At 40.0% G+C, this 27,477-nt stretch overlaps 1 protein-coding gene across 1 annotated transcript; it reads left to right on the top strand.

The window, feature by feature from the left end:
- The first annotated feature begins 1,246 nt into the window (after positions 1-1,246).
- Positions 1,247-27,474, top strand: lrp13b (low-density lipoprotein receptor related-protein 13 b). The gene is made up of 53 exons (XM_077737455.1): positions 1,247-1,386; positions 1,740-1,862; positions 2,187-2,426; positions 3,074-3,178; positions 3,264-3,383; positions 5,264-5,389; positions 5,488-5,691; positions 5,897-6,065; positions 6,149-6,317; positions 6,385-6,607; positions 6,673-6,792; positions 6,886-7,104; positions 8,280-8,585; positions 8,746-8,964; positions 9,042-9,188; positions 9,280-9,534; positions 9,610-9,813; positions 10,577-10,825; positions 10,937-11,131; positions 11,450-11,695; positions 11,785-11,991; positions 12,069-12,317; positions 13,146-13,343; positions 13,410-13,676; positions 13,755-13,970; positions 14,341-14,538; positions 14,603-14,869; positions 14,947-15,162; positions 15,537-15,734; positions 15,800-16,066; positions 16,145-16,360; positions 17,351-17,518; positions 17,589-17,711; positions 18,728-18,886; positions 18,963-19,178; positions 19,765-19,994; positions 20,137-20,266; positions 21,127-21,320; positions 21,404-21,587; positions 22,102-22,317; positions 22,382-22,565; positions 22,637-22,838; positions 22,947-23,111; positions 23,313-23,528; positions 24,031-24,258; positions 24,486-24,620; positions 24,695-24,890; positions 24,968-25,093; positions 25,503-25,610; positions 26,152-26,388; positions 26,550-26,838; positions 26,977-27,073; positions 27,295-27,474. Exons 1-53 carry the CDS (start codon positions 1,329-1,331, stop codon positions 27,340-27,342), a joined length of 10,047 nt encoding a protein of 3,348 aa, XP_077593581.1. The 5' UTR covers positions 1,247-1,328; the 3' UTR covers positions 27,343-27,474.
- The last annotated feature ends 3 nt before the right edge of the window (positions 27,475-27,477 follow it).

Genomic DNA, 27,477 nt, shown 5'->3' on the forward strand with positions numbered 1-27,477 from the left:
AACGCTAATGGTGGTACAGGGTTGTGGCAAATTATTCTATTAAATATGATTCATGATGGATTTAAAAAATCAACAACAAAATTATCTGTAATTTTACACAAAATTATATCATGATCTATAGGTCTGATGAAAACAAAATTATTGAACATAATATTTTATTATTGTGGATTGATTTATTACGTATTTATTTATTGTGTATTTATAATTACTGTGTGTTGATTATTTATCTTATTTGTTGTTGCAATTTGTGCACTTCTTCACTTATGTTGTTGACTACTTATTTATGTTCTAAATATGACTTATTTATTGAGTATTTATTTATTAGTAATTGTTATATTTTATCGATTATTTACTTGTCTACTTGTTTTTCTTATTTCTGCACTGTGGTGAAGTTTTAAATGTCATTATGCTAGTAGAATGACAAAAAAGCATTCAATTCGATTCAAATTGTTATCCATTTTAGTAGGGGCTTTGGTGCGAGTTTTCAGAATTAATCGAAATATATTAATGCATGACAGCCTTTACATGTGCATATATACAATCCAATCCAATACTTACACTTGTCAACATCAACAAACTGTTATCAAGGAGTATTTTTCTCGCCCATCAAACTAATTAATCTATACCAGGGGTGGGCCAACTATTCCACAATGGGCCACAGTAGGCGCAGGGTTTTCATTCCTACCCAGAAAGAGGACACATTTTCCCCAATCTGGTGTCCTACACAGTGCAATCAGTGGATTGCATTCAGGTGCTTCTTGTTTTTTGCAGACATCTCATTGGTTAAATTGTCTATGTGGGATTGGTTGGAACAAAAACATGCACCCACAGCGCCCCCCGGGGACCAGTTTGCCGACCCCTAATCTTTACAGTACTAGTACTGTAATCTTGAAAGATAGGCAGAGAGCAAGGGCATGCTTTTTAAGCCACAACAAAAAGGCCATTTCATCTTTTTTTTTTTAATTTATTTGATATTAAAAAAATAAACCAGCCTTTTAAAAAATCACAATACCATATGACTTCATTAGTTTATCACTATTTTTGCATCACATTTTTGCCTGTTAATGCTGTTTATTATTTAAATATTGAATTCAATTTAATTATAGTTCCAAATGAATTTGCAGCGCTTTTAATTATCTGAATCGAATTATCAAATCATAATAGTAAATTTATGTTTCCAAACTATTAACGTCATCACTTAAACGTAATTGGCAGCAATATTGTTGTATTTACTTTCGCGTACAAAAGTGCGCATGTCCAGTTAACGACTTAATTAAGGGTCTCCCTGCAGCCGTCGGACTTGTCCAGCTGAGTCGTGCGTGTCCGTCATGGAATCACGCCAACTCATTTGTATGCTTCTCCTGTCAATTTTGAAGTTGTCCGCAGGTAAAAACATTTTATTTTCATTTTGGCTGTTTCTAAAGTTTGGAACATTTTTGTACAAGATCGATGTTGCTCTTCCAAGTGCTGATTTTTGTCACGATCAGAAATAACGAGCCAAAATGCAAGCCAGTTTCAATTGTATATGCTTTTTCCTTAGGCTTATATTTGCTCATTTAAAATGTTCATGTTTTATAAAGTGTGTTTTTAGTGGAAAGAGGCTTGATAACTTGATGTCTATTTCCGTTATTAATCCGTGTCTTAATTACATGTTTCACTTCAGCTTTTCACCGTTTTATTGTTATAGAATTTTAACCAATGTCCGTTTCACACCAGTGGCTTCTGTGTATTTTTTTCAGGGCAAAATTTCCAATGTCGTCCAAATCAGTGGCAGTGTGACGATGGAACCTGCATTGCTGATCAATGGAGATGTGACGGGGAGGGAGACTGTCTGGATGGCTCTGATGAAATCGAGTGTACTAGTGAGTTTTTTTTTTTTTTTTAGTGCTGCTGGAAGCTATAATCTGCACAGGATTTGCTTTTCACTAGACATGAAGTGTTTCCATGTTGAATGTTTTAACTACTCCATTGTGAATATGTATGGTGTTTAGAAGATTGAGGCAAAAGTTACGACCTTGAATATCATTAGCTCAAATTTGTTATGTTTAAAGTCCATCCCTTTTCTAATTCACAATTTGACTTTGGTACCACCCTTTTAATATTGCTTGTTCTTCCCCTTAATGTATCAAAATATTAGACTGCCAAACCGCTTCACCAAAATATTAAATCATTTTTTTTTCTTTAAGTGCCCCCAAACTCTCAATGTCCACCGGGTCAGCTTCCATGTGTGGGCTCGGGTGGCTGCGTTGACAAATCTGAACGCTGTGATGGAAGCAAGCAATGTCCATTCGGTTCCGATAACTGTGCCATCGCTAATGGCTGCTTGGACTCGGACTGGATGTGCGGGAACCAAGTGTGTGTGCCTGCAGACCTGCGCTGTGACGGAAAGAACGACTGCATGGACAACACTGATGAGGAGGGCTGTGGTCAGAAAGTTTTAATAATCTGTCATAGTTGTCAACTTGTATGTTTTTCCCGTATTTCATACGTTTTTTAAATGATTTTAAATCGTGTAAGATATATAACTTTTGTATGGGAGAAACATTTTTTAGAAAGTAGATTTTTTTTTTGGAAAACCAATCTTGTCTTCCTCATTTTAGCTGTAAATCTGGATCGTCGTTATTTGCTGATGTAGTCATGCTTTGAGCATATGTGGACACGTGTCACTCATTTCCACCTTTACTATATAACTATAGGGCATCAGTAAGTATTGTCCCCAGACAGTCTAGCTGTCAGCGACATCCAGTGACATCTACAAAATCTTGAATTTAGTATATGCAAAAGATTGATTAGGCACCCTGTCCACTTTAGGGGACATTTTTATATCGAAGTGTGCTCTAATTAAATGGGCCGGATTGCATTTGTATGGTGTATCACTTAAGGGGAATTGCAATCTTTAATCAGGGGAGCAATTAGCGAGATTGACAGATATGATCTCTTGTTTTATAGATAAAGATATAGATGTAGATAGCCTATAAATACATGGATACATCTACAATCCAAGTCAAATTCCTGAGATCGAGCAGTTCCTTTCGAGGTAATGGTTTAAAATGTGTCACATTTCTTTTTACAGTTCTGTGCGATGGCCTGCAATGTGCAGATGTTTGTCTGTCGCCTGACCAGATATGTGATGGGAAATTTCAGTGCGCAGATGGCGGTGATGAGCCGGTTACTTGCGGTAAGTTTAGGACTAAAACAACCATGTTGACAATTGAATCACTAAATGCAGATACAAATGAAATGTTTGTCACTCTTTCTTGCAGGGCAAAAGTGTTCTGTGAACAATGGCGGTTGTAGTCACAAGTGTACAGATGAATCCTGGGGATCTCTGTGTACATGTCCTGTGGGGTACGAACTCTCCATCAATGGGGCAGTCTGCAAAGGTTAGACACGTTTTGTATTTGATTCTGCTTGACTTGTTCAATTAAGTGAAATGCGAAGTATAAAAGACTTAATTATTTGTCTAAATGAGGTTCCACATGTAGTTCTTGGTTTTCAGTGAGGAATGATGTTGCCAGTTTTGGTAGTTGTAGTGTTGGTATATTGCCACCGAGGAACCTAGTAAGTGAGAATGTGAGTACTATTTAAATTGTTTGTCAGTACTACATGTTGTGATTTGTTTTGGTTGAGATGCCTCTGCAACATTGTGTCGACATCGAGTAGTGTCTATGGATTGGCAGACTGGGATGGTGGCCTCGTGTCCAACCGGTCTGCATATGCTTTGAGGACTTTGAGGTGTTTGACTGTTCACTGCGAAGTCTTGTGGGGGTTAATCTGCGAGGATGGGGTACTGGAATCTCTGATACGTCGTATCTGGTCTCTGTATGTCCGGTGTCAAAGTCTGGTCTTTTTACCCAGCAAGTCGGATCTGTTTTCAGTGGGAGTTTGACCAAGCTATCCTTTGGCACCAATTCTGTTCTGAACTTTTATGAACAGAATATCTTACTCAGCCGTGGCGTTGAAAGTGTTCGGTTGGGTGGCCTCAGCATTGCATCTTTGCTTTTGGCCGATGTGCTTCTGTTGTCTTGAAACTGGAGATTGGCAGTGGGATCAGTGTGGCGTCTACATCGGTCCACCATAATAATAATCTGACATAGGCTTTGTCATCTTCATTGACTCAACAAACAACAACAACAACAACAAAAGCCTAATTGTCATCATACGCAGAAATTGTGTATGACGAAATTGGTAGCGCTTCTCCATACGGTGCGTTTTCCCGGCGAAAGACCCAAATAAGTGATAATTTCGGACTCGTAATTTGGCATTCTGCCGGTATAGATAAATCGGATCACTTACCTCTCTGTCATTTCAGGCAGGATGGAATGATGGATTGTTGCAAGGAACTATTGAATTTTTTTGTGAAAACTCCAGCCAGCTGGTCAGCACGGGCTTTGAGCACCTTCCCAGGTACTCTGTCAGGCCCTGCAGCCTTCCTGGTGTTCATAGACCGCAATACCAGTGATTGTGAAGGAGCTGAGCCACAAGGCGAAGCGCTTTATTTCCCAGTTGCTCTATGTTCCTATCATCTATGGTCGTGACTGAACGAACAAAGTCATGATACAAGAGGCTGAAAAGGGTTCAGCAGAATTTCCAGACTCTTCCTTCGGCGGTGAGAAGCTCGTAGTATATCTGCCGTTTCTCTGCATTGAGAGGAGTCAGATGAGTTGGGTTGGACATATAGGCACGTCCCATCATGCGGGAGGATTCGGGGCAGGCCAAGGACATGCTGACAAAACTCTCCCAGCCCAGAAGTTGCTACATATTATGATTGACCAAATGCATTTTTCAGGACCGGTACTGATTTGTTGGAGGCTGATAACGGATAATTGGATGTTCATTTGCATTAAGTGTAACAAAAAAATATATAAATACTAAGAGAGCCAATGTCAAAATAATCTGATCTTCCCTATATTTATTAGGAAATGTATTGAATTCTTATATTTTATGTTGTATGTTATTGAATGTACAATTCAACTTTATTTGTATAGTGACAAGGCAGTAGAGGGTTGGCGAGTTAAATTTGCATTGTGCACGGCTGCATCAGAGATGAAATTACCCGGTCTAAAATTGATTACTCAATTTTGGCTGGTCTAACTTAAAAAGAAAAAAAAGGGGCCAATGCGATATACGTAAAATGTCCAAATCGTCCCTCATCGGCCGCACTAATTATTGGTCCATCACTAAATGACTGTGAAAACACCATCTGCTAGCTGCAGTGAGCCTTTGCCTCATTTCCCATTCCCGTCTAACCACTTGTCCACAGATGTGGACGAATGTGTCGTTCCTTTTGAGCCATGCCAGCATCACTGCTCCAACACAGATGGGTCTTACTTTTGCCACTGCAGAGAAGGCTTCAATCAGGTGGACGAATTAACCTGTATGGCCACGGGTAAGGATGCTGTTATGTTCGTATACTATGAAACGATTCCATTTAAATGCTTTAAAAAAAAATCCAACTCTATGTATTTTATCGATGTTTGTGTACAGGGAATGTTACCCGACTGCTAACCGTATCGAGGACTTCAGTTGGGTTACTTAATGTCAAGTCAAAACAGTTTGCTGTGCTTCAGACTCTTAAATTCAAGCCAGTGGCCCTGACCTATGACATTGCCCGAGGCCTCTACTACTGGGCCGATAACACAGGATTCATATATAAAAGTGATGGACATCGTAGCGTAATCATTTATGCTGGTTAGTTCTGTGTACTTGAAATTAGGTTGTTTGAAATGTTGTTTGAACATAAGGAAGCAAGATTTGGTTTGATAGCTGCTGTAATATCCTATTTTAGTAACTGGTTCAGAGACTTTTAGTATCTTATCTATTTGGTTTTGTGATTTTATTTATTTATTTTTAAACATTATTTACAACCTGAGATATTGGTCAACTTTTCACACAGGGCTTCCTGGAATCCAAAGTCTAGCCTGCGACTGGCTCAACGGAAATATTTTCTGGTCCAATCAGAGGACCCAATCGATCTACATGCAAGCAGATGACGACGAAAGTTACATTACCTTGTTGAGTAAATCTATCAGCCCATCGGATTTGGTTATTGTACCAATGGAGAGGTGTGTTTTTGTCCATTTTAAAATTATTTTTCTTTTCTTCTCCCGTAATGTAGCGAATGTGCCGATGTCTGTTTGTCTTGCAGCTTGATGTTTTGGATTAACACTGGCCATGGTGGCAGAGTGACCATAGAGAGATCATGGATGGATGGATCAGACAGGAGTTCTCTGTCTGTACTCACAGCCCAATTGGCACATGGGCTCACAACTGACATAGCTGCCAGGAGGCTCTACTGGATTAGTGACTTCAAGATGGTGAATCACAAAATGCTGGTCTTTTCTTGTCCACATAATTGATCAAACTTTTTACTTTTTCCATCAGTCCATTGAGACGATGAAACTGGACGGGACTGGCCGGCACACGTTTACTGGGCTGTTCAACAAGGGGCCAGCTCTCTACCTGGCTGTGTTCGAAAGTTTCTTCTATTGGGTGGATGACAAAGGACTCTGGCAAGTGCCGCAGGTTCAACCAAGCCGGAGGAAGTTTCTGTGGAAATCCACAGTTCCATTGTTGACCGTTTTTCATGAACTGCAGCAGCCTCGGGGTAAGTGAGTTTGCTCGTCTACGTATGCTTGACAAAAAGTGCCTGACTTGTATCTTGAAAATTAGGGACATCTGCGTGCATAAAGACGCCCTGCCAGATTTGTCTCCTGACTAAAGGCAACCCTGTGGGGTTTACATGTCGTTGTCCTGACTCCAAAGTGTTGATGGTTGATGGAAGATGTCAGTGTAGGTACAATTATGGCTATAGTGTTTTTGGGTATAATTTGGTGCAGAAAAAAATGTAGTATATTTTTTATTTTTTTTGTTTTTGTCTGACAGATCCAAAATTCTTGTATGCTACCTCCAGCACGATTAACCTTTTGGAGTTTAAAGGCAGCATGTCATCAGAAATTGAAATCTTCTCTACAAACAAGGGCATCCTGTCATTTGATGTGAGCTGGAACAAAGATTGGCTGTATTGGGCTAACCAAACTGGCCACGTTGAACGCACCAGCCTAACGCAACTTAAGACGGAGTGGATTCCTACACTCATGTCAGGTTAATGTTTTCTCTGTATTTATTTTAACTGGGTAGGGCACGGATCATTAAAGCCATCCTCTCTGTTAGAAAAGAATTTGGTCGTCTGTTACCATCAATGGCAGCAAAAGAGTTAGTCGTATAACCATTTTATAGTTTAAAGGACTCATTTATTGCTTAATTTTTTAGTGACTATTGACAATGTTAAGTCCAATTAACACTGGAATGGCTAGTACAAAATGTGTTTCATTTTATTTAAAATATATTTAATTTTAAGTTATTTTATGTTTTTAATTAAAGATTTAAGGAATTTAGTATCTTTTTAAGTTTGTATAATCTTTTTCGTTTGACAATACAGTGATACTTTGACATGCTTGTGCCACAACCTACAAAAATTCAGACCAAATTTCTGCATTGAGATACGATCATATGAGATATCCTGGTGGCAATACGTGTCTTGTTCTGTCTGAAGTACAGGAACTATTCCATGGTTTTGGAGATGTTCAGCGCACCACTCGCTGAGTCTATAGATGCAACAACAAACACAATCAATATACAGTAATGATACATAAATTATCACCTGATAGTAATAGATAAAGTTGTCAACAATAATAGTAGGTCTTGATTAGGTCCTAGATGCAGAAACTTTCCTTGAATCTGTTTGCCTTGGCTGTTATGGCCCTATACCACCTTCCAGATGGCAGCAGATTGAAGTGGTGTAAGCAGGAACGTCTATTGTCGTTTTATAATGCTCTTTGCCCTTCTAATACACTGGGATTTGTAGAAGATGGACAGGCTCTGTAGTGCGCAGTTGATCTTTTGGGCCGTGTTGATCCCCCCCGGCAGTCTTTTTCTCTTGGCTCCTGTGCAGCTTGAGTGCCACACTCATAGTGTAGGTCAGCATTCACTCAATGGTAGACGAGTAGAAGGTCACTGGCAGCTTGGTGTTCAGTTGCTCCTTCCTGAGTTTCAATGGAAAATTTTACGAGTAAATTGACGCGCTCAGTCCCGGAACGTATTTAAGCTCGTATTTCCAGGTATTACTGTACATAAAAAAATAATATAAATTACTTTTACTTTCTGTTTGTTTGATCATTTGATCTTAAATAACCAGTGTTATTTAATTAGACGGGTTTGCAATTTTTTCTAATTCAATCGAGTCTAAAATGAAATTGAAATGTGTTCTTCTGTTCTAGTTTGTCTTGTCAAAGTCGACCAGAAGAGTCAGCGCTTGTACTGGGTGTCGAGTGACCAAACCAAGATTGGTTTTGTGGAGGTAGACCGTCATTATCAGCGGCAGTTGTACCACACAACCAAAGAGATCCGGTGCCTTCATCTGGACTGGCTGAGGGGTGGGCTCATATGGTTGGAGGAGGAGCAAATCTTTACCATGAGCCTGACCGGAGGCAAAGTCAAAGAACTCCTAAATTTGGCAGGAGTTCAAGGAAATGTTGCATTTGATCTTAGAGCTGCAAGTTTGCTTTGGAACTCCAACCTGGCAGGTTTGTCAAAATGTTTTTCAATAACTCCAGAAAGTTTGTTTCATATGTCCAATGTAATGAATGTGGTATTGCTTCATAACACATTTCCAGTTCAAATGAAGTGGACATCTGTCACTCGAAGGGTGCCATTGGCTATTTGTGCTTTTTGTCCACTTTTCAGGACTAACAATGCTGAGTTTGCTCCAGGAGAAAAAACACCAATTGGGAAGGAATTGGAATATTTCCGGCTCAGTGGTGGGTGCCCTAGAGCCTTACCTGTTGTCTCTGTCGGGGGATGTCCTGACCCTGTGGGACCGACGTGATGAGCGACATATACAGGACTTGACTGTGATGGGTCCTGTGGTCAGTGTGATGGCAGCACTTGGTGAAATACACACAGGTTCATTAATACTTGATTTTCTCATGAGTCTTTCATTGTTTAATTTTTTTTAAAAACCCTTTTATTTGTTCCGATAGTGCCAGTTGCTGCCAGATGCACCGAAGCCTCTATGCTATGCAAGGGCACCACCATCTGCATCCCTAAAAACAGACTGTGTGATGGCAAAAAAGACTGCCCTAATGGAGATGATGAAAGTTTTTGTGTTAAAAACTGTCCATCCAAAGGTAGTATAGCAGTCTGTTACGGTTGCCAGGGAAATTCATCAGTTGAAATCAACGCGCTTTTTTTCCCCCCTGTCTGCCTTTGGCATGTTAGATGATTTTAAATGCCAGGACCAGAGGAGCTGCGTGTCCAAAGCATTAGTGTGCGATGGGCGTTCTCATTGTGACGATGGCTCAGATGAGGTTGATTGCCCTGCCCTTCCCTCACTTGGAACTCAGTCAGCCCCCCTCAAGTGTCGCGTGGGTCTTGCATCATGGCCGTGCAAGGATGGCATGGAATGCATCTTGTACAGACACGTATGTGACGGAGAGAGAGATTGTAAGGATGGATCTGATGAAGAGAATTGTGGTAAGAAACTTTAAATGTTTTTATGGCTTCAAACCTGTATGATGAAATTAAATTCATTTTCCTTCAATGCTACAGAACTGGATGTGATTCCATCAAAATCACCGATTGAAGCATCTAGCCGAATGGCCACAACTCTGCCTGCCTGCATCAGCCCATCACTCCTCTGTCCACATCCCTCCATTCACCTCTGCGTTGCCCCGGAGCAGTTTTGTGATGGGCGAGATGACTGTCCTGATGGCTTTGATGAATCTAACTGCGTAAAGAGATGTCCCTATAAAAGTAAGACCAATATACATGACCGGTAAAAAACACAACAGCCAGTGCATTGGTGGGTTTAAAAATAAATATACCTTTTTTTATTTTTCTATCTGCAATACCATAAAAAAAATTGTTTCTAAGAAATGTTTCTTTCCCAAATATGTTTTTGCACTAGCATAGTTGCTATAATAATTGCATTTTCTTTGAAGGGGCCAATTTGGAGTAATAAAGTAAAAAAACATGGGGAAAAATGTTTAATTTAGTACAAGTGTTATTCGCCAAACTCAAAACTGCCACGTAGGGTGAAGAAAATTATGCACTTTCTCTTTAACTATAAAATAGGTTTTGTAGGATACTTTAATTTTGCACAGTGACTGGCATTTTGTTCATATTCTTTATAAGGCCTTCTTTGTTCGACTAAATTCCTTTTTTCTGAACATGGTATATCATTTTTTAGACACAGAATCCTCCAAAAATTGTTACACTATAGAATATTCATTTATTACACCCCAGATTTCTTTTCTCTGGCTGGTTGTAGGACCTTAGTTTAGGTCATTGAAAAATGCACATTCTAAAGCAGGGGTGGGCACACTATTCCACAAAGGGGGTGCAGGCATTTGTTCCATCCAATTCAGAGGACACATTTTCAACAATCTGGTGTCCCAAGAGCAATCAGTGGTTTGCAGTCAGATGTTTAATGTTCTGTGTAAACCTGATTGGTTAAATTGTCTGTGCTGTATCAGTATCAGCCCCCTGTTCTATACTCTTCTCTTGACTTTCACAGCGGACTTTCTCTGCAAAGACAGGCGTGGCTGTGTTGCCAAAAAGTTCCTTTGTGATGGTCGAGCTGACTGCCACGACAGCTCAGATGAGGTTTACTGTCCAACTATAGCTCCTGCGGCCATTCGAAAAAAGACTTTAAATTGCCGTATGGGTTTCCGACTATGTCGGGATCAGTCCCAATGTGTCCCCTACAGTCATGTTTGTGATGGCGAAAAAGACTGCCAGGATGGGTCAGATGAGGAAGAATGTGGTAAATGACATTTTTGGTTTATGTTTGATTTAAATTCCAGTAATTGACAAATGAAATGAATGTACAGAATTTCTGTTGTGTGAATGTTGACTAGTTTGTATCAACTTCCAGACACATCAGAAACTTCATCTTTCTCCAATCCAACCTTAAATTATTTGCCGTCACCAACAAAGCCATCGTGTATGAGTCCATCAATGTTTTGTCCAAATTCATTTGTTTGCATTCGGCCAGCGCAGATGTGTGATGGAACAAAGGATTGCCCTGATGGGTCAGATGAGAACTGTATCAAAAGATGCGTTCACAATGGTAAGTACGCTGTTAAAAAAAAAAAAAAAAACTAAACATTAAGAACTAAAATTTTCAAGATTTTTTTTTCAGCAACCTTTTGACAGTTAGTTTCTAGTTAACACTTAACTTGCTGTAAGAGTTGTGCTTGAAAGTTTTGGGATAAAACAAAATGTGTTTGAGTTTGAAAAAAGTTGACCACTCGTCACCTTTCAGAAGATAAAGATTTGAATTCTGCTTGGATAATATTAAAGTACTACCATGTAGTTTCATTTATCACCATTATGTGACCCTTGCTCCCATTGTCTCCTGCCTATGTTCCTGACATTTTGTAATCAGATTTCCGCTGCAAGGACCGAAGGAGCTGCATCTCTCAAAGCCTCGTTTGCGATGGGCGTGCTCAATGTCACGATGGTTCCGATGAAGTTGACTGTCCAGGTGTTGCAATCCCCAGAGGCCGAGCGAAGGCCTTGAAATGTCTCGTAGGTGCCCAACTGTGTCGGGATGGCAGCGAATGTGTGCTCATCAGTCATGTGTGTGATGGAGAGAAGGACTGTAGAGATGGCTCGGACGAAGAACGATGTGGTGAATTTTCATTTTAATATGATATCGCAGCACTCAATGTCAAAGCTGAGTTTATGTACTTTCGATTATTTTTATTTGTCTTTCTCCAGACATTTCAATGACTGAGGCACCAACTGAAAGCATAAATGGCAATCCTTTGCTTCTACATACATCTCCAAGCAAGCCATCCTGTCCAAGTCCTTCATTTCTATGTTCAGATTCTTCATGTGTCCCCTCAGCAAAAATATGCGATGGAGTCAAAGATTGTTCTGACGGTTCTGATGAAGATGCATGCATCAGAAGATGTCCAAAAAAAAGTAAGTACATCATTGTGCTTATTTAACAAGTCAGTGTGGAATTGAAGTCAAACTTGTTTTCTCCTTAACTTCCACAGCGGATTTCCTCTGCAAAGACAGGCGGAGCTGTGTTGTGAAAAAGTTGGTCTGTGACGGCCGAGCCCATTGCCACGATGGCTCAGATGAGATTTCCTGTCCAACTGTAGCGCCTTCCCTCGATCGAGCACGGATGCTAAGATGCCGTGTGGGTTTCCGGCTATGCCGTGATCATTCCGGATGTGTCCCCTACAGCCACATATGTGATGGAGAGAAAGACTGCCGGGATGGGTCGGATGAAGAGGGTTGTGGTAAATCAAGAACAAGAGCTATACATTTTTTTTTTTGTATAAGTGCTAAATGATAAGTATGACGATTCAATCTGATACCATATTGTAGGATTATTGCATATTTTAAAAATCAATTATCTAAATGTACAGAAAGTAAATTTATCAATTTATCTAAAACCTTGTTTGGCACCGATTTAGTTTCAAGTTTGAAAAACACGTAGCCTTCATTGACATTTTCTTAGTTTTTAGTGAAACAAGCTTGGTCAAAACCTGCTTAAATGCACTTTTAAATATGGTGAAACATCTTACAGAATGTATATCACAACTATTTTTAAAACAAAAAGTCACATTTAGCTTTATTAAAGGTATACTAACCACTACAGGGCCAAATGACAGAAATAACTTTGAGGTACAGCACTTATGTTTGGATGTTAGTGTCCACTTCATGAATACATATCTGTACTCAAATTTTTGAGAAATTATGACCCCTTGCTGCCGCTACTACTGAATGGAAATGAAAGTGTAATGACCAATTTCCTCAAACACGTGGGAAGATCATTTCAGACAGAATTTGAATTGATTAGAGTTGTGCAATGTTTTATCGTGAAGTATTCCCTAATTGGTTTTTAAAACACCATATATATTGAGTATGCGAAACAATATTAGCTCGGGTACATAAGTACCATACACAGGAAGCCCAGTTAATGGTCAGTCTGTCCGTTTGTGTACTGTTTGAAGGATTCTGCTTACTACACTTGGGACAACTTGTTTTTCAACAGTTATACCTGACAAATGAATTTAAAGTAATGGGAAATTAAACTAAGTTTTTCAATTTTAATGTTTCTCCAGAGGCACCATCGTCTTCCAGCCCAGCCTTGATTGAATTACCCACATCAGCACAGCCCTTTAGCAAGGCTTTCTGCACGAGTCCACAGGTTTTGTGTCCTAATTCGTTGGTCTGCATTCGTTCAACGCAAATGTGCGATAGAGTAAAAGACTGTCCTGATGGTTCAGATGAGGATTGTGTGAAAAGATGCCCTATTAAGAGTAAGTAATCAAATTAAGTCTTCAAACAAACTTTTTTTTGTTCATCACATTTCCCTCCCCCAATAGCTGACTTTCGGTGCAAGGACCGTAGGAGCTGCGTCTCCAGGGCTCTGGTATGCGATGGCCGGGCCCATTGCCACGACAGCTCAGATGAGCTCAATTGTCGGAGTGTCGTTGTGCGCCCGACGATAGCAGGAGTCCTGAATTGCCGTACCGGCACAAAGCTCTGTAAAGACGGCACAGAATGTGTGATGCTCAGCCATGTATGCGATGGAGAAAAAGATTGTTTGGATGGATCTGATGAAGAAGAATGCCAGGAGACCTGTGATAAAGGTTGTCTGATACAAATTTAAAAGTTATAACATGCATTTTTGTTTCCTTCATTGATTTTTTTCTCTTGACTATCCAAAGGTACATTTCAATGTGCTCATGGGCTCATGTGCATTGCTGAAGCCCTGGTCTGCGATGGGAGAGCTCAGTGTAGCGACCGTTCAGATGAGTTCGACTGTAGGGAACAAAGCAAAAGCTGTGAGTTTCAATGCGCAGACGGCCATCGTTGCGTACCAAAGAAATTCTTGTGCGATGGAGAGAGAGACTGTGTCGATGGCACAGATGAAATGGGTTGTGGTAAGTTCAATTCTGAAGAATGAGTTACATTTCGCCATACAGAGTTAACTCTAACTAATGTACATGTAGTTTTTTTAATCAAAAGAAGCCAAAATTTTAACCAATGTGCAGATTATTTTCTAATTTGTTCTATGTTCAATGTTAAAAAATATATATATATATATATAAAAAAAAAAAAACTCCATGCTCATTTACAGTGGTGCCTTGAGATATGAGCTTGATCCGTTCCGGGACTGAGCTTGACAAAGCATGTTGATTGCACTTTGGACTATCCTTTGGACACCTTGTTTTTCAACAGTTATAACTGACGAATGAATTAAAAGTAATGGGAAATTAAACTAAGTTTTTACATATTTTTTTCTTTCTGCAGAAGCACCATCGTCTTCCAGCCCATCCTTAATTGAATTACCCACATCCGCACAGCCCTTTAACAAACCTTTCTGCGCGAGTCCATGGGTTTTGTGTCCAAATTCGTTGGTCTGCATTCGTCCAACGCAAATGTGCGATAGAGTAAAAGACTGTCCTGATGGTTCAGATGAGAATTGTGTGAAAAGATGCCCTATTAAGAGTAAGTAATCAAATTAAGTCTTCAAACAAACTTATTTGATCATCACATTTCCCTCCCCCAATAGCTGACTTTCGGTGCAAAGACCGTAGGAGCTGCGTCTCCAGGGCTCTGGTTTGCGATGGCCGGGCCCATTGCCACGACAGCTCAGATGAGCTCAATTGTCGGAGTGTCGTTGTGAGCCCGACGATAGCAGGAGTCCTGAATTGCCGTACCGGCACAAAGCTCTGTAAAGACGGCACAAAATGTGTGATGCTCAGCCATGTGTGCGATGGAGAAAAAGATTGTCTGGATGGATCTGATGAAGAAGACTGCCAGGAGACATGTGATAAAGGTTGTCTGATAGAAATTTAAAAGTCATAACGTGCATTTTTTTTCTCCCCTCATTGCATTTTTCTCCACTATCCAAAGGTACATTTCAATGTGCTCATGGGCTCATGTGCATCGCTGAAGCACTGGTCTGCGATGGGAGAGCTCAGTGTAGCGACCGTTCAGATGAGTTTGACTGTCGGGAACAAAGCAAAAGCTGTGAGTTTCAATGTGCAGATGGCCATCGTTGCATACCAAAGAAGTTCTTGTGTGATGGAGAGAGAGACTGTGTCGATGGCACAGATGAAATGGGTTGTGGTAAGTTCAATTCTGAAAAATGAATTACATTTCGCCATTTAGAGTTAACTCGATGACTAATGTACATGTAGTTTTTTTTCTATCAAAAGAAGCCAAAATTTAAACCAATATTCAAAATATTTTCTAATTTGTTCTATGTTCAATGTAAAAAAAATATATGTATATATAAAAAATAAAAAAAAACTCCATGCTCAATTACAGTGGTGCCTCGAGATATGAGCTTGATCCGTTCTGGGACTGAGCTTGACAAAGCATGTTGATTGCACTTTGGACTAACCTTTGGACACCTTGTTTTTCAACAGTTATAACTGACGAATGAATTAAAAGTAATGGGAAATTAAACTTAGTTTTTACATATTTTTTTCTTTCTGCAGAAGCACCATCGTCTTCCACCCCATCCTTAATTGAATTACCCACATCCGCACAGCCCTTTAACAAACCTTTCTGCGCGAGTCCATGGGTTTTGTGTCCAAATTCGTTGGTCTGTATTCGTTCAACGCAGATGTGCGATAGAGTAAAAGACTGTCCTGATGGTTCAGATGAGGATTGTGTGAAAAGATGCCCTATTAAGAGTAAGTAATCAAATTAAGTCTTCAAACAAACTTTTATTTGTTCATCACATTTTCCTCCCCAATAGCTGACTTTCGGTGCAAAGACCGTAGGAGCTGCGTCTCCAAGGCTCTGGTTTGCGATGGCCGGGCCCATTGCCACGACAGCTCAGATGAGCTCAATTGTCGGAGTGTCGTTGTGCGCCCGACGATAGCAGGAGTCCTGAATTGCCGTACCGGCACAAAGCTCTGTAAAGACGGCACAGAATGTGTGATGCTCAGCCATGTATGCGATGGAGAAAAAGATTGTTTGGATGGATCTGATGAAGAAGAATGCCAGGAGACCTGTGATAAAGGTTGTCTGATACAAATTTAAAAGTTATAACATGCATTTTTGTTTCCTTCATTGATTTTTTTCTCTTGACTATCCAAAGGTACATTTCAATGTGCTCATGGGCTCATGTGCATTGCTGAAGCCCTGGTCTGCGATGGGAGAGCTCAGTGTAGCGACCGTTCAGATGAGCTAGACTGTAAGGAACAAAGCAAAAGCTGCCAGTTTCAATGCGCAGATGGCCATCGTTGCATACCGACGAAATTCTTGTGCGATGGAGAGAGGGACTGTGTCGATGGCACTGATGAAGTGGGTTGTGGTAAGTACAATTCTGAAAAATGTATTACATTTCGCTATTCAGATAACCCATTAAGTAATGTATTTTTTTAATCAAAAGCCAAAATTAAAACCAATATTCAGATTATTTTCTCATTTGTTGTATGTTCCAAGTAAAAAAAATACTCAATGCTCAATTGCAGTGGTGGCTTGAGATATGAGCTTGATGCGTTCTGGGACTGAGCTCGACCGAGCATGTTGGTTTACTTATCACTCAAATGCATGTTTATCATAGAAATGAACTAAAAACAACATTTTTCCCTCTGGGTGGAAGGAAAAAAACTGGACATTGGATTGGAAAAACTTTTGTATTTGTTATTCGCCATCTATTAACAAAGTAACAAATTACTAGTGAATAAATAGTACTAAAATTAGACGATGTTATTGGTTCACACACCATTTGTACTATATTTTCACAAATTGGGTTTTGATGGATGAATGGGTGGCTCGTCAGCATCAATGTTCTGAGATCATGGGTTCAATACCAGGTTCGGAGCTTCCTGTGTTGAGTTTGCATGTTCTCTCTGGTTATTCTGGTTTCTTCCAGCGTCTCTGAAATATGCATGGTACGCTGGTTAAACACTTAAAATAGCCCTTGGGGTTGAGTGTGAGCATAGATCGTTGTCCGTCTTCTTGTGACCTGTGATTGGTTGGACACCAATTTGGGGTGTCTCCTGCCTGCTGCTCATAGTTGCCTGGGATGGCCTCCACCATCCCCACACAAGCCTTGTGAGAGGATAAGATGTATGATAAATTATTAAATTGAGGGATTACATTTTGGTTTTCTGGCACTTTTGTTATTGCTTGGTAATTTTAAAGGTTCCTTTTCAAACGATTTTCTCAGACACCTTTTGAACGTACAGTTGAATCACAGAGCGTTTCTCTTTATAAACAGAACATTTTCAGTCACATTTCACCTTAGCAAATTTTCATTAAATATAACCTGTTTTAAAGTATATATGTTTTTCTCCAGATGCCCTCACAACTAAGGTTCCAATACCTGCTTCAGTATGCATTCCTCCTTCTGTTCCATGCTCTGGTTCATCATTGTGCATCTCAAGAAATCAGCTTTGCAATGGAAAAATAGATTGCCCAGATGCATTTGATGAGATGGGCTGTGTTTTTAAGTGTAAAAGCTCAAGTAAGTCATTAGTGGTGATAGAAGGGCCAAAGTGCCTAATATAATCTCTATGATTCTCCCATCTCCCCAGGTGATTTCTTGTGCAGTGACCGGAGAAAGTGCATCCGCAAAAAGTACGTGTGTGATGGTCGTGCCCATTGTCCAGATGGCTCTGATGAGATGAAGTGCAAATCACCAGACAAGGCCATACCAAGTAAGATAACTAAAGGGGAAAATATGTTGAAATCTTCAGATAAACAAAAGCATATGATGGCTAAATTGGCTTGGACGAGAATATTTTGCACAAATTTTAAACTTTCATGCTACCCATACTTTACGCAATAATCATTTTGCTTTGATTAAAAAAAGACGGCAGATATTGTATCATTTTTGGGAAGATGGTGTATGTTTTTTTTAAGTAGGAGTGTCCCAATTTTGCATGTGACTCTGTCCCAGTGACTGGATTTTGAGTCTGCCGATACAGTGATCATTCGATGCTCAATGTCTTAAGTTCGGGAGAGTACTAAATGTCTTGTTCCCACCCAATTTGAATGAAGTTACTTAGAGCTGGACGCTATGACAAAAATTGTCATCACGATAAGAAAAAATATATCCGTATCAATAATAATCATGATGACTTATCTGTTTTTAATGGAATGAATGGAGATATTTTAGTTATGTTTTGGAAATTTACTTTGTTATTGTAGCGATTGTTGCAAAACTGTCAATATAAATGTGGAATTATATAAACTTTTGCTTTATACATTTTTTTTCTACCTATGGATAATTTTGCGACTTGCATTCACTGTCATTGAAGAAGAGGCCTCCAATCCAGTCAAAATGGGATTTGGGTGTCTGTCAATGATGGTTTTAAATGTAAACTAATTTAAAAATCTTTTTAAATCTGATTACTGGAAATGATGTGATTTGGGCCTGGTTTCTGATTGGGGACATCCCTAATTTGAACATTAAAATCGACCACTGATAATAAAAAAAGGTTAAATTAAAAAAATAATTAACGAGTGCTGCCATTTTTGTCAGCTATACCTAGGTGCGCCCACACGGAAAACCTCATATCTGCATGTGATAATGTTTAGCAATGACATGAAGGCTTGACAATGTGGGGAATTTAGCATTTGATTGGTTAAAATGGTACATCTTTTGATTGAATGGCTGCCACCACTTAAAATGGCAACCTTTTGGATTTTTTTTTTCCCTTCACTCCTTCAGAAGCCACCAGGGAGAAGTCGGCTCCTCTAAAATGCCGTAATGGCTTCAAAGCTTGTAAAGACGGTCTGGGGTGCGTTCTGTACAGCCACGTTTGTGATGGAGAGAAGGACTGTAGTGATGGATCAGATGAAGCGGAATGCACTGCTCAATGCACAAGTGGTTTGTCTCCCATTCTAAATATATATATATTTTTTTGCGAGTCCAAGTTCTTATAAGGATTTGTTTCTGTTTCCAGATGAGTTTGAATGTCAACACGGTAATAGATGCATCCCGCCAGAACAGGTGTGCGACGGACAGTATGACTGTCAAGACCGATCTGATGAAAGGAACTGTGAAAGTCAAACCTTGGGCTGCCATCACCATTGTGACAACAGCACACGTTGTATACCAGAGACCTTTCTGTGCGATGGAGAGAGAGACTGCGCCGATGGCTCTGATGAAGACAAATGCAGTATGTGAAATCATACCTGTCCACTTGTTTTTCCCTTTTATTATATGCTTTTTTTAAAATCATTTCAAATTGTATGCGCAACATGACAAGTTTCATACAGATTTTGTTTTTATAGAACCGATCTCATTTTACGCATTTCAGCTCTAATCCGGATCAACCTCTTCACTAGTACCAGACAAAACATAATCGTCGACTGCCAATAGTCATTCTTCAAGCACGATATATGCACATGAATTTTTCTTCCGGGTCAGCAAGCAATGTACATATGTACAGAATCTTGTATTTAATGAATACAAAATGTGCACCAACTGATTGGGATGTAGTACATGCACTTATTGCACACTTAAAAGGCTAAAATTTTACCCTATGTGAATGTGCCGCGTAGCATTTGTACGTTTTATTAACACTTAAGGGGAATTGCAATCATTAATAAGGTGAGTAACTGGCGGAGGTAGACTGGTATGTGGAATCCACTTTTTTTATGGCGAACATGTTTAGCCCTTCAAAGTGACAATTTTTAGCCATGAGGTAATGTGTGCCCTGTTGAGGAATAACAGATAATTAGTCATGTACTCCATGCTGGCAGGTTTGTCGTTCTGTGAAGATCAAGAGTTCCGCTGCAATAGTGGTCAGTGCGTGTCGGTGGCTCTTCGATGCGATGGATTTGCAGACTGTGGCGACCGCTCTGACGAGTCTGGCTGCTCAAGACCGCCTCGTTGCCCTCTGCAGCTTCTGTGCCCCCATAGTCATGAGTGCTTACAAAGTGAGTGGCTTTGTGATGGTGAGGAAGACTGCAAGGATGGCTTCGACGAAAAAGTAAGGCTGCACTCGAGTGTGTCAAATATTTGCCTGAAATTCTACTTGTATCTCAAATTTCTTGTATGTCGGGCCACTCGTATGTCGAGGTACCACTGTATATTGTTTAATTTTTCTTTAACATAAATTGTCTTCTACCCAGAACTGTATTACTGAGCCGACGCCATGTAGAGAATACCAGTGGAAGTGTGGAAGCAGCAGTCAATGCATCCCTCTGTCTTGGAGATGTGATGGAAAGCAGGACTGTCAAAATGCAGCAGATGAGGACACATGTTAGTACAGTCTTACCTCTGCATACAAACTTATGTAAATTCTTTAATTTTTTTCTACTGTTCTCAAAAAACAACCAACCAAACCCCTTGAAAATGATCGATGTCCCACCTTTGTATGAAAGTGAGAAACGGAAAAATGAAAAAACTAATGATTTATTAATGTAATTAACTGAAGAACAAGCATGCTAAAACTTGTTCTATTGGTGCAGTAGCACAATACAGCAAGGAAGAAGCTAAATTGATCATGCAAATACATGCACATAAACACACTTAAAGAACTTCAAATTATGTATTCAAAACAACTTAGCATTAAAACAACTTCAGGACAATCTCTACATCTCGTTATTCAGTACAGAAAGGCCTCGCCAAGGAGTCGTCGCTTTTAATGCTTCCTTCTGCCTCAATAGCGTAGCATTGGTCATAAGTGGGTTATGACCAGTCCTATTGGTTTCCATTTTGTTTGTAGATGACTCGCATGGCCTGCTTATTGATTTCATTTGCTCCAATACTTTTTTTAATACCGAACTCCGTAACTGCAAACAGTGATCAGATTTTGTTTTTGAGAGGCTCTAACCAAAAGTAATTTGGTTTGCAATAATGTTTCCTTGACACTTTCAAAATAACGTAACGTATACAGTAAATGCATTTTCGTACAAGGGGATTTCATAACCATGATCTTGTTTTCACATGCTGGAGCGGTCGAAAGGGTTTCGTAACTTGAGAATTTCATACCTAGAGACATTTCCACGTAGAGGGATGACTGTACATTTGCCATTTTAGCATTTGAACTTCAAATCAAACATGTTTTGTTTCTGACCAATGTGGAGAGGCTTTTTAATGCCTGCATTTTGTTTTGACAGGCAAACAGAAAAAATGCCCTTCACATCTTTACCCCTGTGGAAGCGGTGAGTGCGTGGACCCGGGACTGGCATGCAATGGCATTCGCAATTGTGCGGACGGTTCTGATGAAGGCGTGGGGTGCACATTGCGCAACTGCTCTTCACCATTAGCTCCTCCATGTTATCATGGTTGTGTCAGCACCCCAAATGGACCGGTCAGTAAAACTGGAGAGAGAACAGCTTGGAGAAAGTCGAAAAAAATCCAGTTTGGTTTTGAAAATATTTGCCTTTTTTGCAGAGGTGTTACTGTGCAGCAGGTTTCACATTACATGCTGATGCAATATCCTGCGTGGACTCCAATGAATGCAATTTAATCCATGATGCATGCAAACATACCTGCTTCAACACCCAGGGATCTTTCTTCTGCCAATGTCACCCTGGCTTCTACCTGGAGCCTGACAACAAAAGCTGTAAGACCAAAGGTAAATGGGGCAAATGTTGTACTTGACAAGCACAGCATCACGATGTTTTAATTCTATCGCTATGTAAACCATTTGTCATTAAACAGCTGATTATATTTATTTGAATTGGTTTTAACCCAATGTAAACATTCTAATACAAATTAGTGTAAATTTGAAAACTAGATTCATTTGAGATTGGAATAATCTATAAAAAAAAAACATTGGTGTCAACATTTTTGGGCCATATAGTTATAGGTTCTAGGGTGGAGGGTGCTCTGTCAATGTATTCAGATGTCTACGGATAACAGCAATTTTAGTTGGTGACAAGAACAAAGTGACTGAAACCTTGAGCCCTCCCTCATTGTTTCTTAAATACCTAAATAAACATTTATTTCTTTAGTGGCAAAAATACTAATCCAACAGAACCCCCCCCCCCCCCCCCCCCCCAGTTCATTTAAAAAAAACACACTGTGGCAGGCCAAATTTTGCCACCTGTTTGACATAAAATAAAATATGCTATATGCTCTGTCTATAGATGAGCCATTGCTGGTGGCATCTGTCCAGTCAGAGCTCTTAGTACTTGGAATTCAAAGTGGGACTTTGAGTCTTCTGTCTTCTGCCAACCGACCGGTCTTTTCCTTGGATTACAACTGGGCTCAGCAGAGGGTTTATTGGCTCAGTCCAGACTACCAAAGCATTCGCTGGGCTGACATAGCAAAAGGCTCCACTGCCAAAGGGACACTCATCAAAGGTGACATTCCCATTTGAGACCCAAAAGTCAATCTGAGGCCAATAATTTAATTATCTAATTCCAGGAGTGAAGTCAGATTGCATTGCAATGGACTGGGTAGGTAAGAACCTATATTGGGTGGATGGACTTGTGGGACAGATTCGGGCAGTGCGGCTCAGTGAGAAAACACTCAAGTCTCAAGATTACACAGTGGCACTGGCTGAAGATCTCCAGCAGCCTCGCTCGCTCTTACTTGTACCACAAAAAGGGTGAGGTATCCAGTCAGGCAGGGTTTTGTTGTCAATGTAAATTTTCATATTTTCTCTCCAAATACTTGTAGGTTAATGTTCTGGTCAGAGATTGGCAGAACTCCTCAGATCCAGCGTTCAGGGATGGATGGATCAAAGAGAAAGGTGGTGGTGAGCAGCGGGCTGAGTTGGCCCGTTAGTTTGGCCTACGATTATCTGGACGAAAGAGTTTACTGGGCTGATGAAAAGCTACGCTGCATCGCCTCGGCCACCTTGGACGGATATGATGTCAAGGTGAAGGTCACCTGACTCGGGCTTCCTATAATTACTGTCTAGAGTAGACAGTCTTCATGCATGATTATCCAATGTCGTAATTGTAATAAATTGAAATCCTCTTACTAGATTCTTCAATTAGCTGAGACTCCCAGCCCTTTCTCAGTGGCCGTCTTCAACAATCGCCTTTTCTGGTCCGACACAAAGCGAAGAACGATCCGCTCGGCTGATAAAAACACTGGGAAAAACCAAAAGGTTCTTCTTAAAAGACCAGGACAGCCTTTTGGGCTGAAGGTTTGTTATGACTCTTCAATGATGGACATTTAGAGTACTGTGCAATCTGAGTTTTCCTATTTGTCAAGTGCCCTCCAACCTTTTCTGAAAAATTTCTGTTGTAACAACCGCAGCAGTTGCCTTGTATGTGAATAGAGTAAGAAATGTAACTTTTCCAGGGGGTTTTATTTGCAAACTTTAACACTGCATGTCTCTTTCCAGCTAATGCATGCCCTCATTCAGCCCACAATAGCCAACCCCTGTGACCAACTGAACTGCTCCCATATGTGTCTACTGAAAAGTGGAGTGGGTGGGATGAAGCCAGCTGCAGTCTGCCGCTGTCCTAAAGGGCTGCTACTTTCTAAGGACCAGATCAACTGCGCTCTCCCTTTGGAATCTGCTTTCGTCCTGCTTCTGTCCGAGAAGATAGTGTATCAGGTAATGCAGCTCCAGAGATCTCTGTTAAATTCTCCGCATATAAATGTCTTGTTGTGAGTCAGTGATGTCACAAGCTGGGACTTATCACACTGAGTAACTAACTAGCAGACGGTTCACAAAATTAACATCCCAAATTAAGGCGCCTCTGCATTAGCGTTTCTAGAACATTGGGGCCCACTCGTCATGTATGACCGTTCAGGGGAAAAAAACATTCCTCCGTCAAATATGGTGATACAATGGGCCCATATTTAATAACAGATCTAACAAAATAATTATGCTTAAAGAGATCTTTTTGTGTCCTATAGGTTATTTCCCTATTGGGAGGGAAAAAAAGGTTGTATTAACTAAATTAAAAATTAACGTAGTATTGGATTTTTGTTAGGAGCAAGAGAAAAAGTTCCTCTTTAGTCGAGGAAGATGCGTTTAAACCTAAATTTCAGGAAATAAGGTTTTGTGCACTTTAATGTTCCATGTATTTACTTTTTTCCTTTTGAATCTTCAGGCTTACTTTCAGTCCTTCCGTCGTGAAGGGTTCGGTCTTAAAAATATACCAAACAGTCGAGTTTTGGTTCTTCCTGGATTTTCTGAGGCCTCGCATCTTGATTTAGCCTTCCAAGACTTGTCCTTGTATGTGTCGGATGGTAAACAAAGTACTGTAGATGTGCTGAACATAAGTGGGCCCTGGTCAAGACAGGGACTGATACCAGCTGGCCGCATTATAAAACTGAAGGTAGGAGGAAGTTGCATTGGTTTTGTGATATAATGGCTGACTATTTTATAGGGCACCTAATTAAAATGAAAACGTTTAAAGTACCATGGCCTTCATGACCTTACAATAATGTCCACGTATGTGGTTGTCAGTTTGTGGTTTTATAACCAAAAATAGTCACCTGTCCTACAAAGTTCTTGTAAATGTTTCATGTATTAGAATTAATACATTATTTCCTATTTCAAAAGGATGATTCTGTTAAGGCCCTGGCTGTTGACTGGGTGACCTTCAACATCTATTGGAGCAGCACCAATCGGCCTAATCTCCATGTGACCTCACGCCAAACTGGCTTCACTGCCTCCCTGCTGCAAGAATCGATTAAGGTTGTACAACTTGGTCTCAGTATCACTTTTGAAGGCAAACGAGTGTCAATAGCCTTGACTGTCCGATCTTTCAGACTATTACATCCATAGCAGTGGATTCATCATCAAGTCTGCTTTGCTACTCAGCCTTTGTGGGTATTAATAGTCAGACTGAGGTGAGCTGTACTTGGATGGATGGCAGTATCAAAACAATACTATGGACAAAGTCCACCATCCCCACATCATTGGTCTTCACAAATAAAGGAACTACAGTCTTCTGGGCCGACACAGGTTTTCAGTTCAACGGGATATTTTGGCTTCTGTAATTTTCCTCCTTACTTCATTGACTCAAAGTTTTTCCTATCTAGGTGAAGGCCATATTTGCTCCATTGGAATTGATGGTACAGGCTACAACGAATTCAAAACAGGCTCTGGTCTACTTGCTTCCTTCACACGCACAGGGAATATGCTTCTTTGGATAACATGGGAAAAGGGTAAGAACGAACAGACGTGATTAATTGGGAAAATTGCAACAGAATACTTCCAATACTTGTCTGCAATAGCAGTGGTTATTTATTAGGCAAAAATTCCATCCATTTTCATGGCTTCATGATTCATTCCTTATACTAAATTATCAGCTCCTGCATGATTAACTTCAAGCCGCAGATGGGATTATTCAGTCAAGTTGATTTTGTTTTAACGCATATTTCTTACACCTTAAATTTTCCCTCTTGGCTCTGACATTTCTTTTTGGAAGGATAAAGTTTTTCAGTCCATTACTTATTACGAGCATAGCATATGTAAATTTATATTTGACTGACTGTTTTCAAAACTTTTTATTTTCATTGTTACCTGGACATGAATAAATAATCAAGATCTAACTTATGTTTGTATCCAAACTAGATTTTACCAAAATGTGGTTCAGTGATGGCCTCCACCCTAAACAGCTGTGGTTTGAGACAAAAATCAGGCTGTTGGAAATCAAAGCTTACAGTAATGAGAGCCAGACAGGTGGGTTGAAAAGTATTATGTAATGCATTCTCTATGTATACAACCATAATGCTGTCTTGTGGAGTAGAGCAATGTTTCCCCAAACTTTTTTGAGCTGAGGCCCACTTTTTGAATTGAAAAAATCTCAAGGCACACCACGAGCTAAAATTATTTGTTTAATTAATTTGTATTCTTAATTTATATGTTCATGTCATGTTGTTTTTTTAGGTTATTTATTTATATCTATTATTATTATTATTATTATTATTAAAACTGTCACCAATACTAACATTTAAGTCATTCTCGACTTTTGGACAGCAGGGCATAAACTGCAGGCGGCTGCTATCCCACTCTGTTCTCGTGTCCCCTTAAGATGGTTTTTGGGTCGGGCTCCCGCGATTATCCCCCTGAATTTGTTTAGATTTCGTGATTTGCAATTTCTTTTGTATTTAGAGACCAAATTTTGTTAAAGGTAACATCAACTTTTTCTTTTAATACCTGATAGTCACTGCTAAATTACATGAGTCCTGCAAGAGTTCAGTTCTTGATCTCCAATTTTCAGGATCCAATCTTTGTGCTGACAAGAATGGAGGATGTGAGCATCTCTGCCTCCCCTATCCCAAAGGCCGCACATGCACATGTGCTCAGGGTTTTTACAGCAATAGTTCCACATCCTGTGCGCCAGAGCACCAATGTCCCAAAGGAGAGCAAGTTTGTCCCGGCACTACCACCTGTATCAACAACGACAATTACTGCGATGGACGTGTGGACTGTCCAGACCGCTCAGATGAAGAAGATTGTGAGTTCTAAAACTTCATGCTGGCTAATATCGCGCCAATGTTCCGCTTTGCTTGTTAAAATACAGCAGTGTTGCTATCATAAGAGTGCTGTGTTGGCTTGCAGTAAGTAGAACAAGCTTTGTTGACTGTATTGTTATAAAAATATGAACTTCTCCTCTAGGTCCGTTTTGGAAAGACTCTCCAAGGACAAAAGTCAATGATGACCATTTTCCTAAGTCTCCACTCGCACCTAAGAACTCAAAGGACACTTCCTCATGTAGTGAACATCATTGCAGTGGCCATGGCAATTGTGTCCCTCAAGGCAAAACCATTCACTGTCATTGCATGGTCGGTTATCAAGGAAAGTTCTGTCAAGAGAAAGAAAATGGGCGCAGCCATGCAGGTGTGATTTTGGGAGTTTGCTTGCTGCTTGCTGCCCTGGTGTGGGTTGCAGTCATTTTTGGAAAAAGGTAAGGATATGCTTTGTTTAATAGGCAATTTTGACTATCTGACCCTACATTGGAAAAAAATGAATTTCATTAATTCCCGTGGTTTAGTTTTTTTATTTTTAAAATCATTGTTTTTTTTTTATATTGTTTATTGCACAGAAGACCATGGGAAGCATTCAGAGATAGATCACCAGAAAAAGAAACATTAATGTCCAACATGGTGCTGCAATGTGACCACATGGAAGCAAACTATGAGGTAAAACCTTGAGATTATATACTGTATGTAGCCTTTCCCTGAAGGTTTAGTATGTCCTGTAAATGGGCACTTTGATATCCAACTGTTTCAGGTTGAATCCAATTCCCAAAACAGTCTCTACTGTGCTGTTTTTTTCTCTAAGTAAAAAAAATTTAATTCGGTATTTATACCTTTTATCACTATTCCCTCTGAAAAGGCATCCCCATCCTTGTATTTTGCAGGAGCTTGAGTCCACTGTAGACTCGAAAACCCCCCCAGTAGCCTCATAGCAGTCAACCATCTGCTGCCAGATATTGGGGGTTATTGCTGCTTTGGATTTTAATGTTCTATACTGAAGACTGAATATGACATCGATGTGCCTGCCGTCAATATCTTTGGACAATAAATCTCTAAAAATGACACTC

This window comes from Stigmatopora nigra, chromosome 17 (genome assembly GCF_051989575.1).
Source record: "Stigmatopora nigra isolate UIUO_SnigA chromosome 17, RoL_Snig_1.1, whole genome shotgun sequence".
In the NCBI taxonomy this organism is placed as follows: domain Eukaryota; kingdom Metazoa; phylum Chordata; class Actinopteri; order Syngnathiformes; family Syngnathidae; genus Stigmatopora; species Stigmatopora nigra.

Excerpts from the sequence above, each read along its gene's own strand:
- lrp13b (XM_077737455.1), top strand. The coding sequence starts at position 1,329 with ATGGAATCACGCCAACTCATTTGTATGCTTCTCCTGTCAATTTTGAAG. Across the intron at positions 6,066-6,148 it reads GTTATTGTACCAATGGAGAG|CTTGATGTTTTGGATTAACA; the intron begins GTGTGTTTTTGT and ends TTTGTCTTGCAG. Across the intron at positions 12,318-13,145 it reads GTCGGATGAAGAGGGTTGTG|AGGCACCATCGTCTTCCAGC; the intron begins GTAAATCAAGAA and ends ATGTTTCTCCAG.